Source organism: Heptranchias perlo, chromosome 6 (genome assembly GCF_035084215.1).
Source record: "Heptranchias perlo isolate sHepPer1 chromosome 6, sHepPer1.hap1, whole genome shotgun sequence".
In the NCBI taxonomy this organism is placed as follows: domain Eukaryota; kingdom Metazoa; phylum Chordata; class Chondrichthyes; order Hexanchiformes; family Hexanchidae; genus Heptranchias; species Heptranchias perlo.
In genome coordinates this window covers 34,338,660-34,357,540 of record NC_090330.1, presented here as the reverse complement: position 1 = coordinate 34,357,540, position 18,881 = coordinate 34,338,660, and the positions used below count along the sequence as shown (strand labels likewise).

General features: G+C 41.6%; 1 protein-coding gene across 1 annotated transcript in view; it reads right to left on the bottom strand.

The window, feature by feature from the left end:
* The window catches only part of xpo4 (exportin 4), a 143,035-nt gene that overhangs the window by 74,307 nt on the left and 49,847 nt on the right, over positions 1-18,881 (bottom strand). The window contains exons 5-6 of the mRNA XM_067986078.1: positions 17,063-17,201; positions 876-992 (exon numbers count right to left, since the gene is read on the bottom strand). Coding sequence (XP_067842179.1) covers positions 876-992; positions 17,063-17,201 — 256 coding nt within the window. The remainder of the gene's footprint in view (positions 1-875; positions 993-17,062; positions 17,202-18,881) is intronic.

Below are 18,881 nucleotides of genomic sequence, written 5' to 3'. Positions count from 1 at the left end.
AATGATCACTTGCTGAGGTGCTAGAGGGTGACTTGCACCTATAGAACTGTATCCAAAACAAGTAATCAAATAGCTAATAACACATGGGACTCCAAATGAAAGCTCCAAAAACAGGCCACACGATTGGGAAGGAGGTGGAGAGCTGGGAATATCATGAAAAGTCAAAACAGAAAAAAAGATTGCACATAAGAGTGTGAGATCATTCTGTAAGAAAATAAAAAGGTACAGGGAAAGGGCAGGAAATTGCAATTACAGTAGATAACTCCAATAACATCTAGTGCCAGCAACAGAAGCAAGATAGGCTGAATGACATCCTCCTATTTGTGGTTCTTTGTGTGTTCATATTTCCAAACCCATTAGAGGATAAGATAACCAGGGCCACTCGAGCTCCTCCTGACTTTATTTAGTTTCCCACTAGTTAATTTAAAACATTTAGCTCCTTCTCAGGCCAAGCTCACAGTTCTTCTGTCATTAGCCTATGTTGCAGCAGCTCTCAGACAAGCCAGCATCAATTAGGACAACAGCAAAAATGAAAAGACACACACAAGCCCACAGGACAAGTGCACCTGCCCAAGTCCCTAGGTCAGGATGCACTTGTACCCTGGCCTAGTGATTGTCTTATAAGGGGTGCTGGATGCAATAAGTATTAAAATGCAATGCTTTAAAAATATTAAATAAAGGAATACATTTTTAAGACAGACATTCAAGGATAAAGTCATTGCAAAACATTTCAGATCTCAAGTTATAAATAATAGTCCAACTCAAGGATGGTCAGTCAGAAAAGGTTTGTCCACTGAGATATTTAGTTTCATTATTTCCTAAAAGATATAGCATATTTAATTCTATAAAGTTGCATATTAGTACACAAACCTTACCTGAAACATTCTTTTGCAGCTCCCATGAAACTCCATACTGAGGCCAATATTGCTGGTTTTAGTGGAACTTGAGAACTCACTCAATAGTGCTGTTAGGATTGAACAGGCCAATGTCTGCTGCAAGATAAATTCAAGTAATATTTAAATTTGAATTGCAGTAGCTACAGCTTTAAAATAACTATACAGACAACAAATATTGCAACAGTATATTTTGGATACCAATAACATTCTGGATGTCCCAAGAGCCTGAAAGAGAGAGGAAAAGACAGCCACTGGAGTAGGTACAGCAAAAGGGGAGGTGGAAGCAATAGTACTCAGAAAGGGGTGGGAGGGGGAAGAGGTAAGGGGCAGGGAGAGAAGTGGCAAGAGCCTGCAACAGCTAGAGGGAATTGCCAGAGACAGCAACAGGTAATTGTCTTAACTTTCCCTGGTCTCTCAGGCAGGGGGTGCTGTAGAGAACAGTGCCATACTGCCACCTACCTTCAAAAAAGAGCTAGGACAACTCGATGATAAACAGGACTGGGAGAGGTGATGTAAATAGCTCGATGGGAAAAGCATACCAATTACATTTGCAGTAAGTGCATGCCTTATGCAACACTTATTATAGATATATACACCATGGATTTTGTTTAAAAAATTAACATGGGAGTGGCCTTATGGTGTGAGAGGAGCCGACAAGCAAGCCACTGCTTGGGATTTTGGCCCTTGACCTTAGGTTAAGTGAAAACTCCGGATTTAAACTGTTCATTCAGAAACTAAATCTACATATAAACAATTAGCCAATACTTATTTTTCACAAATGTGATTAGACTCCCAGAAAATATAACAGTGTCTAGGAAAAAAAAGGAATGGACCGTGTAAACCTAATATGGCTAGCATTAAAGATAACTGAGGAAATATTTTAGCATTCAATCAGAGACCCTATAAAATGGAAGTGATTAGCACTGATTTGGTATGATAGAAGTCACTGGGTTGCATCTATAACAATCAAACACTGGAAATTGGTCAGAAAAACTTGCACATCTCTCAAACATCAGTGTGTACTTTGCATACTTTGAAACAGTGACTATAGTTATGTAGACAAACATGGCAGTCATTTTGTGCAAAGCAAGATCCCATGAATGACCAATTAATCTTTTTTTCTGTTCATATTGCTAGTTAGAGGGAGAAATGTTGACCGGAATACTGGGAGAGCAGGATCTTTGAATAGCACCATGGAATCTTGAGCATCCATGTTAACAGCTATAACCAGCTAATGCAGCCTTGATTTAACATCTCACCTGAAAGACAGCAGCTCACTATTAAGGAAGTACATCATTGGAATGTCAGCCTAGCTTATGAACTCAAGTCCTGGAGTGGGGATCCAACCAAAAACCCTATGACCCCAAGATGAGGATGCGACCAACTGAGCCAAGTTGAAATTGAATCAGACATATACAGCATTTTGATATGAGATTCAAAACTTCTCCAAAAATCAGTATTCTCAAGTAAGAAAATTCTGCTAAGAATATAAATACTGAGTTATTAATAACTTTGGGCATCAAGGCTACAAATAAAAGAGGCAACACCTCCCCAAATGGCTCAGTAAGTTTATCCAGTCAATAACTGAGCCATGCAGACTAGAACAGTTCCAGGTTTGATCCACAGCATAAGTTGAGTTCACAGATCTCAGCTAGAATGGAAATTGGGACACTACAACTGATATCATAGCTCCTGTGTTAAGGGAAAAATCAGACAAATTTCTTAGTGTTTATCCCTCTCCAGAGATCCCTGCTGGAAGTGTACATGTTGGACATCGGAGGACGATAGGATTGGGCTCCATTATGACAGCCCCTTTGGTCGAATAGCACATGAATAATTGCTGCCTGAACAAGTTATTAGAGGGAAACCCAACAACTTGCATTTATAAAACACCTTTAATGTTGAAAAACATCCCAAGGCACTTCACAGAAGCATAACCAGACAAAAATGGATACTGAGCTATAGAAAGAGATATTAAGAGGGGTGACTAAAAGCTTGGTCAAAGAAGCGTGCTTCAAATTACACAGAATGTACAGCACAGAAACAGGCCATTCGGCCCAACAGGTCTATGCTCTACACGAGTCTCCTCCCATCATTCTTAATCTAACCGTATCAACATATCCTTCTATCCCCTTCTCCCTCATGTGCTTATCTAGCTTCCCCTTAAATGTATCTATGCTAGTCACCTCAACTACTCCTTGTGGTAGCGAGTTCCACATTCTAACCATTCTCTGGGTAAAGAAGTTTCTCCTGAATTACCTATTCGATTTTAGTGACTATCTTATATTCATAGCCTCTAGTTCTGATCTCCCCCGCAAGTGGAAACATCTTCTCTACAACTACCATATCAAACCCTTTCATAATCTTAAAGCCCTCGATCAGGTCACCCCTCAGTCTTCTCTTTTCTAGAGAAAAGAGCCCCAGCCTGTTCAGTTTTCCTGATAGGTACAATCTCTCAGTTCTGGTATCATCCAAGTAAATTCTTTTTGCACCTACTCCAGTGCCTCTATATCCTTTTTATAACATGGAGACCAGAGTGTTCACAGTAGTCCAGGTGCGGTCTAATCAAGGTTCTATACAAGTTTAACATACCTTCCCTGCTTTTCAATTCTACTCCTCTAGAAATGAACCCAACCCACTGCTTTGTTTGCTATTCTTATGGCCTTATTAACCTGTGTCGCTACTTTTAATGATTTGTGTATTTGAACCCCCAAATCACTCTGCTCTTCTACCACATCTAGACTCTTACTTTCCAAGGACTATATGACCTCATTCTTCCTACCAAAATGTACCACCTCACACTCATCTACATTGAAATTCATTTTCCAATTACACATCAATTCTGCAAGTTTATTAATGTCTTCCTGTATTTTGTCACAGTCCTCCTCAGTATTAACTATACCCTACCACCCCTCCCACCGCAAATTTGGTGTGAACTGCAAATTTTGAAACTGTACTTCCAATTCCCAAGTCCAAATCATTTATGTAAATGGTGAACAACAGTGGTCCCAGCACCACATAAGTGGAACACCACTTCCCCCTTTTGTCAGTCTGAGTAACTACCTTTAACCCCTTCTCTGTTTACTGTTTCACAGCCAGCTTGCTATCCATTCTGCTAGAACATAAGAAATAGGAGGAGTAGGCCATATGGCACCTTGAGCCTGTTCCTCCATTTAATAAGATCATGGCTGATCTTCAACCTCAACTCCACTTTCCGGCCCCATCCCCATATCCCTTGATTCCCTTAAGAGGCCAAAAATCTATCGATCTCAGCCTTGAATGTACTTAACAACGTAGCATCCACAGCCCTCTAGGGTAGAGAATTCCAAAGATTCACAACCCTCAGTGAAGAAATTCCTCATCTCAGTCCTAAATTGCCCACCCATTATCCTGAGACTATGGCCCCTAGTTCTAAACTCTCCAGCCAGGGGAAACAGCCTCTCAGCATCTACCCTGTCAAGCCCTCTAAGAATTTGATATGTCTCAATGAGATTACCTCTCATTCTATGAAACTCCAGAGAGTATAGGTCCCATTCTACTCAATCTCTCCTCATAGGACAACCCCCTCATCCCAGAAATCAATCTAATGAGCCTTCGTTGCAACGCCTCCAAGGCAAGTATGTCCTTCGTTGGGTAAGGAGACCAAAACTGTACACAGTATTCCAGGTGTGGTCTCACCAACGCCCTGTACAACTGTAGAAGACTTCCTTACTCTTGTACTCCAATCCCCTAGCAATAAAAGCAAACATACCATTTTCCTTACTAATTGCTTGCTGTACCTGCAGGTTAACTTTGTGTTTTGTGGACAAGAACACCCAAATCTCTCAACATCAACATTTTAAAAATATTCTATTTTTCTATTGTCCCTACCAAAGTGAACAACTTCACATTTCCCCACATTATACTCCATCTGCCACCTTCTCGCCCACTCACTTAACCTGTCTATATCCCTTTACAGACTCTGTGTCCTCCTCATAGCTTACTTTCCCACCTAGTTTTGTATCATCAGCAAACTTGGATATGTTACACTCAGTCCCTTCATCTAAATCATTAATATAGATTGCAAATAGCTGAGGCCCAAGCACTGATCCTTGCGGCACCCCACTAGTTACAGTCTGCCAACCTGAAAATGACCCGTTTATTCTTACTCTGTTTTCTGTCCATTAACCAATCCTCTATCCATGCCAATATATCACCCCAACCCCATGAGCCCTCATCTTGTGTAACAACCTTTTGTATGGCACTTTATTGAATGCTTTTGAAAATCCAAATATACTACTTCCACTGGTTCCCCTTTATCTACCCTGCTAGTTACAGCCTCAAAAAACTCTAATAAATTTGTCAAACTCGATTTCCCTTTCATAAAACCAAGTTGACTCTGCCTAATCATATTATGATTTAAGTGCTCTGTCACCACTTCCTTAATAGTGGATTGCAGCATTTTCCCGACGACTGATGTCAGGCTAACTGGCCTGTAGTTCCCTCCTTTCTTGAATAGCAGTGTTACATTTGCTACCTTGCAATCTGCTGGGGCTGTTCTAGAATCTAGGGAATTTTGCAAGATCACAACCAATGCAGCCACTATCTCTGCAGCCACCTCTTTTAGAACTCTAGTCCTAGCTACTTGGCCCTCTGACTCCACATTCTCTGACCTTAGTCATGAGTCTGCTAAGCGGTACCTTATTGAAGGCCTTTTGAAAATCCAAATATATTACATTTACTGCATTTCCCTTGTCTAACCTTTCTGTTACTTCTTCAAAGAATTCAATAACATTGGTCAAGCATGACCTTTCCTTTTGAAATCAGTGCTGACTATTCTTTATTATATTTTCGGTTTCTAGATGTTTTTCTATTACATCTTTGAGTAATCATAGAAAATTTACGGCACAGAAGGAGGCCATTCAGCCCATCGTGTCCGCGCCGGCTGAGAAACGAGCCACCCAGCCTAATCCCACTTTCCCGCATTTGGTCCATACCCCTGCAGGTCATGGCTCTTCAGGTGCACATCCAGGTATTTTTTTTTTAAATGAGTTGAGGGTTTCTGCCTCTACCACCCTCGCAGGCAGTGAGTTCCAGACCCCCATCACTCTCCGGATGAAAAAATTTTCCTCATTTCCACTCTAATCCTTCTACCAGGAGGAGGAATAAACGGGTCTTTTTCCGGGTGGCAGGCAGTGACTAGTGGGGTACCGCAGGGATCAGTGCTTGGGCCCCAGCTATTCACAATATATATCAATGATTTGGATGAGGGAACTAAATGTAACATTTCCAAGTTTGCAGACGACACGAAGCTGGGGTGGAATGTGAGCTGTGAGGAGGATGCAAAGAGGCTCCAATGTGATTTAGACAAGTTGGGTGAGTGAGCAAGAACATGGCAGATGCAGTAGAACGTGGATAAATGTGAGGTTATCCACTTTGGTTGTAAAAACAGAAAGGCAGATTATCATCTGGATGGTGAGACTGGAAAAAGGGGAGCTGCAACAAGACCTGGGTGTCCTTGTATACCAGTCGCTGAAAGCGAGCATTCAGGTGCAGCAAGCAGTTAGGAAGGCGAATGGTATGTTGGCCTTCATTGCAAGAGGATGAGAGTACAGGAGCAGGGAAGTCTTACTGCAGTTATACAGGGCCTTGGTGAGACCACATCTGGAGTATTATGTGCAGTTTTGGTCTCCTTATCTGAGGAAGGAGGTCCTTGCCATGGAGGGAGTGCAACAAAGGTTTACCAGACTGATTCCTGGGATGGCAGGACTGACGTATGAGGAGAGATTGGGTCGACTGGTCCTATATTCACTAGAGTTTAGAAGAATGAGAGGTGATCTCATCAAAACATATAAAATTCTAACAGGACTAGACAGACTAGATGCAGGGAGGATGTTCCCGATGGCTGGGGATTCCAGAACCAGGGGTCGCAGTCTCAGGATATGGGGTATGCCATTTAGAACTGAGATGAGAAGAAACTTCTTCACTCAGAGGGTGGTGAACCTGTGGAATTCTCTACCACGGAAGGCAGTGGAGGCCAAGTCATTAGATGTATTCAAGGAGGAGATAGATATATTTCTTAATGCTAATGGGATCAAGGGATATGGGGAAAAAGCGGGAACAGGGTACTGAGTTAGACGATCAGCCATGATCATTTTGAATGGCAGAGCAGGCCCGAAGGGCCGAATGGCCTACTCTTGCTCCTATTTTCTATGTTTCTATGTTTACCAATCACTTTAAATCTATGCCCCCTGGTTAGTGACCGCTCCACTAAGGGAAATAGGTCCTTCCTATCCACTCTATCCAGGCCCCTCATAATTTTGTACACCTCAATGTAAGAGTAAGGATCCCATTATCTTTCCTACCACCAACGTTAAGCTAATTGGTCTATAGTTCCCTGGACTTGTTCTATCTCCCTTTTTAAATATAAGAATCACATTAGCTGTCTGCCATTCCTCTGGCACTATTCTTTTTTCTAATGAATTTTTACATATATGTAATAGGGCCTCTGCTATTACTTCCTTAACTTGTTTTAGTATGCACGGATGCAATCCATCCGGACCAGGGGTTTTATCCTATCTAAGTTTGATTAGTTTAATCAATTATCTCCCCCCTTTCTATCCTAAATGTCTTTTTTTTTAACCTTTTCTTCTAATGTTATGCCAACCATGGTCGACTGCCTGGTAAATACCGAAGCAAAGTAATTATTTAATATTTCTGCCATTGCATGTCATTACCCGTGAGTTTATCGTGTGTATCCCTTAGTGGCCCTATTCCTATCCTGATTTTTCTTGTATTATTTATGTGTCTGTAGCATACTTTACTATTTCTTTTTGTATCTCTCGATAATTTAATTTTGTAGTTTCTCTTTGCCTTTCTAATTGTTTTTTTGACTTCTTTCCTAACCATTTTGGAATTCCCTTTTGTCATCCCCCCATTTTTTGTTTAGGTACTTAGTGTATGCCTTTTTCTTTAGTTTCAATTTTGCCCTTATTTCTGCATCCATCCATGGCAGTTTGATCTTGCTTTTTAGTGGGATATATTCCTCCTGGACTTTATTGATCACCATTTTAAATGTTTCCCATTGTTGTTCTATTTCTTTCTTTGTCAGTAAATTTTTCCAGTTTATTTTCCCTAGTTCCATTCTCATCCCCTTAAAATCAGCTTTTCTCCCCAATTTGTTACTCTGGTCTTTGTCTTACTTATGTTCTTCTCAATCTTTATCTTAAGCCTTATTATATTGTGATCACTACTGCCTAGATGTTCCCCTATGCTTACTTCTCTTATCTATTATGGTTCATTTCCCATTACTAGATCCACCAGTGCTTCCATACTGGGTAAGAAAGGAGTCCTGCACACATTGTAAAAAACACTATTCCCTGTATCTCTTTACTTACCTTTTCTTTGCCAGTTTATTGGGAGGGTAGTTAAAATCATCCATGATTATTATTCTATGTCCTTTACTCATTTCACATAGTTGCTTACATATGTCTTAATCCACCTCCTTTCCACTATTAGGTGGTCTGTAGTACACCCCTGATAGCATGATCGATCCCTTATCTTTTATTTCAATTCATATGAATTCTGTTTCTATCCTTGTTCGTGATGTCCCTTTTTCTACTGCCATTAAGTTATCTCTAATTAGTACAGCTCCTCCACCCTTTCTTTCTGATTAGGTTATAACCTGCAATATTTCACTGCCAGTCCTGTTCTTTATGTAGCCATGTTTCCTCACTACGGATTATTGCCTCCAGTTCTCCCGTTTTATTTTGGATACTGTGTACATTGCTGTACAGGCAGTTTAATTTGTCTTTAATAGTTATTCCTTTTACTTCATTTTTAAACAGTCCTTTTATGCTTCAGTTTTATAACTGTATTTGTTCCATGACCATTTATGTTACTCTTATTCCTTAACCTAGTCTGACCTTTACACTCATCTGCTGTTTCTTTCATCTTTAGGCTCTTGTTATTACTACCAGATCCCTCCCCCATCTTGCTTCTTAAGGAAGATCTTAAAGGAGTGGGAGGTGGAGAGGTTTAGGGAGGGAATAGAGACTCAACGGCTGAAGGCACAACCATCAGCTGTGACACGAAGGTTTGGGGGTGTGGGGGTGGCTGATGCAAAAGCAGCCTGAGTGAGAGGAATGCAGAGTTCTCAGAGGGTTGTAGGGCTGGAGGAGGTTAGAGATAGGGAGGGACGATCAATGGAAGGATTTAAATACGAGTGTGAGTGTCTTAAATTTGAGGCATTCGGGGACTGGGAGCCAATATAGGTCAGTGAGCACAGGGGTGATAGGCAAGAGGGAACTGGTACATGGCTGCAGATTTTGGATGAGCTGAAGTTAATGGAGGGTGCAGGTTGGGAGGCCACCCAGGAGAGCACTAAAATAGTTGAGTCTGCAGGCTACAAAGGCATGGATGGGGGTTTCATCAGCAGATGGGCTGAGACAGGGGCAGAGGCGGCTGATATTACGGAGGTGGAAGTAAGCCATCTTTGCGATGAAGAGAATACAAGTCAGAAGCTCAGCTCAGGGTCAAATAGGATGTCATGGTTGTGAACAGTCTGATTCAACCTGAGACAATGGCTAGGGAGGGGGAAGGAATCCGTGATAAGGGTACAGAGTTTGTAACGGGGCTTCGGACTTCCCAATGTTGAACTGGAAGAAAGTGCTGCTCATCCAGGATTGGATGTCAGACAAGCAATCTGACAACACAGAGATGGTGGAGGGGTCAAGAGAGGTGGTAAAGACAGCTTACGTGAGATAGCTGACCTCATGTCTTCAATGGGCAGCGTGTAGATGAAGAAGAGGAGGGGACCAAGGATTGATCCTTGGAGGACTCCAGAGGTAAAGGTGCATCTGGCTACATTTGAATAGGTAAGAGTGGAACCAAGTGAGAGCGTCCAACTGAGCTGGACAACGAAGGAGACACATTGGATGAGGATGGTGTAGTCCACCGTATTAAAGGCTGCACCTCAGTCACAGACAAGAACAGTGAAACTGTAACTCAGCAAGAAATCAATAATTTGCAATAGCATCTTCATTGTAGCAAATATCCCACAGTGTTTAATAAAGTTAAATGATTGGGGAGGTGACCAAAGGCAATGTAGAAAGATAAATTGAGAAGTTTTTCAAAGAATGGAGAGGCAGCAAGGCATGTTCATTTAGGGAGAGTGTGCTATAGTGTCGGGCCAAGACAGCTGACGGTTCTACTACTGAAATAGAGCAGAGGGAGGGTGAGATGCAGAGGTGACCAGAGGCAGAAGAGCTGATGACACTTGCTGGCACATAGGGCTGGAAAGGGGAGAGGAGAGCATAAAATTGGCAAAAAAGAACAGTTGAAGCAAAGGGAGCACTGGATTGTGTGTTAAAAATGAAAGCGTTTGTGCCATTGTGTCTGCACCCATGAATACCAGTCATACAAATAATAAATTCACCTGTACTTCAATTTTTCTGTAATCAATATACACTGGCAGAAACCTAAAACAAAATCTCAAATTGTTCCTTCCAAGTAGATGATAAAAGTGGATGCAGTTGAATATAAGGGGTGGAAAAAGTGTCATGGCTTTGTTACAGTTTTAGTGTTGCACACACAATTTGCGAAATCATGCATTAGTCATGCAACAACTTGAGGGAGAAAAGTGGTGCAGTCTTCGAATGCCAATTTTGAATCAATCTTGCTGCTTCCTCTCCCCCTGTAGATTTATCCCTAGATCATTGTCAGCATTGTTACAACTTCAAAGTGACTGGCTGGAAGCCCAGACCATATGGTGCCAAGGTGGGGTCCTCAGAAGTGTTAATGTTCAAAGTTATGCCTGTGAAGCCAATGTCTAGAGGGAAAATGCTGTGCGTCTTGCTACCTAGTTAATCACTGTACACTGAAAGTATGTTACCAGTGTGCTTCTATTTATACAGCTGCACACAACAGCTGAAGTAATGCTGTTGGTCAGCTGCAACATTTCAGTTCAGAAATGCCACTCATGAGTAATACCTTGACCTTGGTAGCTGAATTAATTCATTGAGTTTAAGTGTATTCAGGCCCCAGTCACATCATGTTAAAAAACACTAGTACATCTTTTGCAGTACAGAATATTAGCCAACTTTTACCAAGGTACAAAAGGACCCATTACAATGTCCCATTAAGTTCATTTAGATGCAAAACACTTCATAAAATAATTGCTTCTGTGAAAATTATGGTTGATTTCTATCTTTGCCACTATTATTGATAACTAGTTCATAGTCCTGTCACTTTTGATTCAAAAGCCAGAATTCCTAATAAGCTAATCCTTTACCAGTAAGAGCCATCACATGTGCGCTAATTTTGTGAGAAGTAAGTCTAAAATCAAATAACATCCTCCACTATGAAATAGTGAGAACCCAGGGGGGCAGGGGGACAGGGGGACATTTACTGTGTGAACTGTAACAAAATTATAACCCCATTCTTTATGAATGGCTTTACATTTTTGCCACATACAGTGTTCAGAGGAAATCCTTCCTCTTGGCGTTGACAATCATGATTAATGTCAATTATGGATAATGTAATAGAAAAACTGTTTTAAGGAGACATTCGTTCCAGCATCAAGTAATTGCCTCACACATTCTAATATTAAAACTACTGCACTTATGCGAAGGGTGCATACTGGGTTTGGTGCTTTTCGTCATCATTCATATATGCGCAAAAGTCTCCTTTACAGTACAGTTGTAAACTTCCATTTGGTGCAGCTGTTTCACAGCAAATTCCTAAGTGGAAACGGTGCAGAAATATTTACTCTGATCTTGGATCAGCGTTAAAACCCCCACCTCTGTGAAGCAGATCTGACCTCAGCTAAGAAAAAAAATGTCAGATTCACATAAGGCTGGATAAAATACTGAACATAAATCTCCTGCTTACTGTATCAACTGATATGAAACACTGGTATACCACCCTGCACCAAAGTGTTAAGACCCAAGATTGTGGCCAATAAAACAGTCAGAGCTGAACTTTTTAAGATATTGGAATGGCAGAATCAATATTTGTGGTGCAGAAGCCCAATTCTGCTCAGTTTGATGGCAGACATCTGGAGAAAGATCTGTTCTCCATGTCTTCTATCTTTCACAAGCAGGAGACCTGAAATAGTGATTCTCTCAAGCACTTTTTGAAAGGCACAAATCAGTATATCTTTTCTCAGTAAGTCATTTTTAAAGAAACTTGGACAATACTCATTTCTCCTCCCAAAAAGTGATACAAAATTTTCAATATCATAATACCACTGCACTTTAAAAGATAACATTTGTTTTGCTAAACACACATTTATTCACCACACCACGAAAAAAGTTAAAGGAAAGTTTTTCAAGCATGCCCCATTCTTTGCCACAATGACAAATGGTATCAGTTTACCTACCACTAGATGTTATCAAATTTTGTACTGGAGTGTTCACAAAATGTACTGGCATCAATGAGCAGCAGAAAATTAGTACTAAATTCAAATATTTGAACAAAGTGTCATCATATAAAATGAGAAATAGGAGAGGCACAAAAAATGGACCTTGGGGCACACTGGAGGTGACCATTTGGACACGAGAGGAAAAGCCATTGCAGGTGATGCGCTGGTTACATTGGGAAAGACAGAAATGGAACCATGTGACGACAATGCTACCAAAGTGGCCCATGGAAGATAGACGCTGGTTGAGCTTCTCAAAGACCATCGAGAGGTCAAGCAATGATAAAACACCAAAGTTGCAGTATTAGAGGATATTGTTGGTGACTTTTACCACGGTGATCTTAGAGCTATGGGCAAGACAGAAATCAGATTGAAGGGATTCAAACAGGAAAAAGTGGTGTATAGATGTGTAGCGATTACATATTCAAGAATTTGGGAGGTGGAGGGAGGGGGGGGGGGGATCAAGATGGAGTAGTAGGTGAAGAGGACAGAAGAGTTAACAATGAGCTTTTTAACAAGGAAGTGATCCAACTGCAGCTAACTAGGGAAGTTAAGTATAGTATCAGATTAAAAGAAGAGGCTTACAATGTTACCAAAAAGAGTAGTAAGCTTGAGGATTGGGAGAGTTTTAGAAATCAGCAAAAGATGACCAAGAAATTGATAAAGGAGAAAGTTAAATACGAGAGTAAACTAGCAAGAAATATAAAAACAGATTGTAAGAGCTTCTACAAGTATGTAAAGGAAGAGATTAGTTAAAGTAAACATGGGTCCCTTACAGGCAGAGACAGGAGAAATTATAATGGGGAATAAGGAAATGGCAGAGACATTAAACAAATATTTTGTATCTGTCTTCACAGATAGTGGGGAACCAAGGGTCTAATGAGAGGGAGGAACTTAAAGTAATTAAGATTAGTAAAGAAAAAGTACTGGAGAAATTAATGGGACTAAAAGCTAACAAATCCCCTGGACTCTATGGCCTGCATTCATGGTTTTAAAAAGAGGTGGCTGCAGAGATAGTGGATGCATTGGTTTTGATCTTCTAGAATGCCCTAGATTCTAGAATGGTCCCGTGGATTGGAATGTAGCAAAAGTAACCCCGCTATTCAAGAAAGGAACGAGAGAGAAATCAGGGAACCATAGGCCAGTTAGCCTGACATCAGAAGTAGGGAAATGCTAGAATCTATTATTAAGGACGTAGTAACAGGGCACTAAGAAAATCATAATATGATTAGGCAGAGTCAACATGGTTTTATGAAAGGGAAATTGTGTTTGACAAATCTATTAGATTTTTTTTGAGGGTGTAACTAGCAGGGTAGATATGGGAACCAGTAGATGTAGATACATTCGATAAGGTGCCACACAAGAGGTTGTTACACAAAATTAGGGTTCATGGGACTGAGGATTAGTTAACGGACAGAAAACAGAGTAGGAACAATCGGGTCATTTTTGGGTTGGCAGATTGTAACTAGTGGGGCGCCGCAAGGATCAGTACTTGGGTCTCAGCTATTTACAATATATATCATTGACTTAGATGAGGTGACTCAGTGTAATGTTTCCAACTTTTCTGATGATACAAAGCTAGGTGGGAAAGTAAGCTGTGAGGACGCAAAGAGACTGCAAAGAGATATAGACAGGTTAATTGAGTGGGCGATAAGGTGGCAGATGAAGTATAATGTGGGGAAATTTGAAATTATCCATTTTGGTAGGAAGAATAGAAAATCAGAATACTTTTTCCAAGGGTGAGAGGCTAAGAAATGTTAGTAATCAGAGATATTTGGGTGTCCTCATACACGAATCACAGAAAATTAACATGCAGATACAGCATGCAATTAGCCTTTATTGCAAGGGGGTTGGACTATAAGGGTAAAGAGGTCTTGCTGCAATTATACAGGGCTTTGGTGAGACCACACCTGGAATACTGTGTCCAGTTTTGGTCTCCTTAACTAAGGAACAATATATTTGCCTTAGAGGGGTGCAACAAAGGTTCACTAGATTGATTCCTGGGATGAGAGGGTTGTCCTATGAGGAGAGATTGAGTAGAATGGGCCTATATTCTCTGGAGTTTAGAAGAATGAGAGGTGATCTCATTGAGACACATAAAATTCTTAGAGGGCTTGACAGGGTAAATGCTGAGAGGTTGTTTCCCCTGGATGGAGAGTCTAGAACTAGAGGGTCATAGTCTCAAGATACAGGGTTGGCCATTTAGGACTGACATGAGGAGAAATTTCTTCACTCAGAGGGTTGTGAATCTTTGCAATTCTCTACCCCAGAGAGCTGCTCAGGAGGCTCAGTCGTTGAGTATATTCAAGACTGAGATCGACAGATTTTTGAACACAAAGGGAATCAAGGGATATGGGGATAGGGCAGGGAAGTGGAGCTGAGGTAGAAGATCAACCATGATCTTATTGAATGGCGAAGCAGGCCCAAAAGGCTGTATGGCCTACTCCTGCTCCTATTTTTTTATATTCTTATAACAGCAGTTTTGAAGGAGGGGCAAGAAAACAATGCCAGGCGACAGGGAGCAACAGGTTACATTTCTAGAGTGCTCCTCATATGCAGAGATGTCTCAAAGCGCTTTAAGTAGGGGATAGACACTGAGCGAGGGAGTTCCAGAGGATGGAAGCAAAGCAGCTGAAGGAGCAAATGTTGATGGCGGAGTGGAGGGAACAAGGAATGGGAAGTAGACCAGTATTAGAGCAGAGGGAGACATATGGCTAGAGAAGATTATTTTTCATCAAACCACTGCAGTCCTTGTGGTGCTATTGCACCACTATGGTATGTCAGTTAGGGAATTCCAAGATATTGACCAAGCAACAATGAAGGATTGCCGATATATGTTCATGTCAGGATGGTGTGAGACGTGAAGGGGAACTTGATGTTCTCATGATATTGTTGTCCTTCTCGGTGCTAGAGGTTGCAGGGGAAGGAGATGCTGTCAAAGTAACCTTGGTGACTTGCTGCAGTCCATCTTACAGTTGTACATACTGCAGGCACAGTGCACCGGTGATGGAGGGGGTGGACATTGAGTCCAGCGGCAGGGGAGCTGATCAAGCAAACTGTTCTGCCCTTGATGGTGTTGAGCTTCTCGTGCTGTTGCACCTGCATCCACCCAGTTGCAGCTGCACGCATCCAGGTGAATGTGTGTATTCCATCACACTCCTGACTTGAGCCTTGTAAATGTTGGAGAGGCTTTGAGAGGGTCAGGAGATGAATCACTCATGGCAGGGTACACAGGTTCCGTCCTGCTCTTGTAGCCATGATGTTGACAATGGCTGGCCCAGGTCAGCTTCTGGTCAGTGGTGACTCCCAAGATGTTAATGGTGGAGGACTCTGTGATGGGATGCCATTGAACATAAGGGGAAGATGATTCTGTTGTTTTGGATGTTCTGTAGTTTATGGAGGTGGAAGTGGAAAGTGTTAGAAAAGTCCACTCTGGAGGTTTGAACAGTGTGGATTAGGGTTTCAGTGGCAGACTGGGAGAGGTTGGGACAAAGTGTGGCAATGTTTTGGAGGTGAATGATTGATGTCTTTGTGCATGACTGTATGCGAGGGAGGTAGCTTAGCTTAGGTCAAGCAAGATGCCACTGTTATCCTGAGATGGTAGCCAGACAGTTGATGGAATTGAGGTAGGTATTTCAGGAGCCCAAGTGGATAGCATCAGATTTGCTGACATTTAGCTGGATGTTTTGACTTATCCAGAGTTCATGTCAGATAGGCAATTGTAGAGTGATATTGTCATACACGTGCAAGTTTACTTGATGTTTCTAGATCCAGTCACTGAGCAGTACCATGCAAATGGAAAAAAAAGGAGTTATCCAAGGATGGAACCTTACCAGAGATGGCCATATATGCATGGGAGAAGCTATTGGAGGCAATGTAGTGTCTACAATGTAACAGGTTGAATCATGAGAGAACAGCCATAAAGATGCACTGTGGGGGAAGAGGCACTCATGAAAGATAAAATGGTCAACTGCGTCAAAGGCATCACAGAGGTTGAGGAGGATGAGGAAACAACGAGCCGTGGTCGGTCATACAGGATGTTGTTGATGAATTTGACCAGCATCGTCTCCATGCTGTCAACAAGAAGGAAGCTTGATAGCAGGGCTTTGAACAGGGAGGGACGAGAGTGAACTTACAAGTCAATAACGTATTCCAGGACTTCAGAAAGAAAAAGTTGGAGATAAGATGGGAGCTAGACAATATAGAAGAACTAAGCAGGTTTTTTGAGGAGGGAGGTGATGACAGTGATTTTGAAGGATGTAGAGACCAAGCCAGGATGATGTCAACAAGCATGGGACTAAGGTAGAGATGTTGGATGGCCGGGAGCTGGGGCAGGATAGGGTCAAGGGAGCAGCTAACTATGTCAGAAAAAAGCGGCAGTTGAATGGTCAAGAGCTGGGGTTGGGAGGGTGGCAAGAGAGCAAATGGTGCATCTCAAGAAAGAGTTGGGTACGACGAGGGCTGGATGGAGATGGGGGAGAAGTTATATAGCATCCACCAGTTCTTCATACTGAATGCATTGGGACATTGTTCCCACATTCAATTTTTGGCAATTAAGAGATTGGAGACATAATGTAGAAAATATTTGCCTTTCTTCCCCCATGCCCCTGCAGGAGTTACAGGAAGGGAGGTGGTGAAGAGAGAAAAACAAAAAGCAAAAATAAAACCATCTGAGATTTGACAGAAGTGCACAGAAATAAAGCACCACTAGTGAAGGTAGCAATTACTGCAAAAATGTAAAAACCAAAAGGCAGCAGTGAGTACTTACCACTGCTGGGTTACCACTGCTTATTAGGTGGTTGACTTCATGGAAGATGCTGTTGCAGACAATGGTTTTGTCTAATGAGCCTCGCTTTACAATTACTGCTACCGCTAATAATATCTGTTCTCGAACATATTTCTGAAGGCTATAAAGAAACAACAAACACATTAACTACTTTCGATAGAAAATTAGGGCAGGTATACCATTAATCTTATTAACTGTGATCAACAATGTATCAAAGAATTGTATGTCACAAGAAATTCACATGAAGGTGGTCCTTTAGCCCATTTGACCTTCCAAAATACCAGCTCTATTATGTTCCCATTACAGCACCTATTTGTCTCTTAAATGAGTCTAGTGTCCTGGCTTCAATGACTCTTCCAGGCACCCAGTCCAGCTGGTGATTATCATCGGTGTCAATAAATACTTCCTGACACCCGTACTAAATTTGCCCCTCACAGCCCTAAACCTGTGACCCTTTTGTCTTGCTGTCCTAGTGTAATAAAAATATTGTTTTGGTTCACTTTTCTATTCTTTTAATTATCTTATAAACAATTAGAATGCTCCCCCTGCCCCAAAGCTATTGTGAGGCTGAAAAAGTTGCTTATTAAGTCAATCCTCAGTTTCTCTGACACGAAGGATCAGCCTTATACTCTCCTGAGTTTTGCCTCTAGACCCTGCTTGGCTCCCTTTCACGGTGACCAGAACAGTATAGAGTTCTCCAGCCTCATGAGGGAACCGTGCAGCTTCAGTTTGACTACTGGGAATTTAAACTCAACTGATTTGGCAATATAATCCAGTATTACAGGGAGGTACATGCAGAAAGAATCCATTGGAAAATGTCCAAAAAATTTGCCAGATAGTTTAAAATTGCATGCAATTATTTTTTTCCCTTGAATGCAGCAGCAGTGTGAAATTGATGCTACTGGAAATAACTGAAGAAAAATAAATATGATTGACTGAAGGGGGCTCAATGTATACAGCATGAGTAGGGGCAAGTGATGCAATTGTATGATGCAACAACAACTTGCATTTCTATAGCGCCTTTAACTTAGTAAAACGTCCCAAGGTGTTTCAAAGGACCCTTATCAAACAAAATTTGATACCGAGCCACATAAGGAGATATTAGGACAGGTGACCTAAAGCTTGGTCAAAGAGGTAGGTTTTAAGGAGCGTCTTAAAGGAGGAGAAGTAGAGAGGCGGAGAGGTTTAGGGAGGGAATTCCAAAGGTTAGGGCCTAGGCCGCTGAAGCCACGGTCGCCAATGGTGGAGTGATTAAAATCGGGGATGCGCAAGAGGCCAGAATTGGAGGAGTGCAGAGATTTGGGAGGGTTGTAGGAGGTTACTGAGATAGGGAGGGGTGAGGCCATGCAGTACTCCTAACTCAGTTACACTGCATTGTGAATATGCATGAAGCTTTGCCTTTCCCTCCTTCAGTAGCAAAATAAGCAGGCAGTAGAATTGTAGCGTCAGTAGCCAACCACAGTTATATTGCCACTGAAAGGAGAAAAGGCAAAGCTCTACAAACATGTATTAAAATGTAAGTGTAAGATCTGCTCACGAACTGCCAGTCAAATTTCCAACAATTTAAAACAGCTGAGGGTTTTCTTTTTTAAAAAATGTTGTAAATTCTGCTGTGCACCAACAGTACTAATGCACTGCTACTACTTTTCTCAAGTAGGATCTCAACTGCCGCTGTGATCCCAGATTAACATTGGTAGTTTCAGGTCTTGTGTTGGAGTGGTCTGAAATTCTACACTGCTCCAATGCAAGATCTGTAGTATAATTGAGCATTAAATAGGCAGGTACCCAGAAAAAATAAATT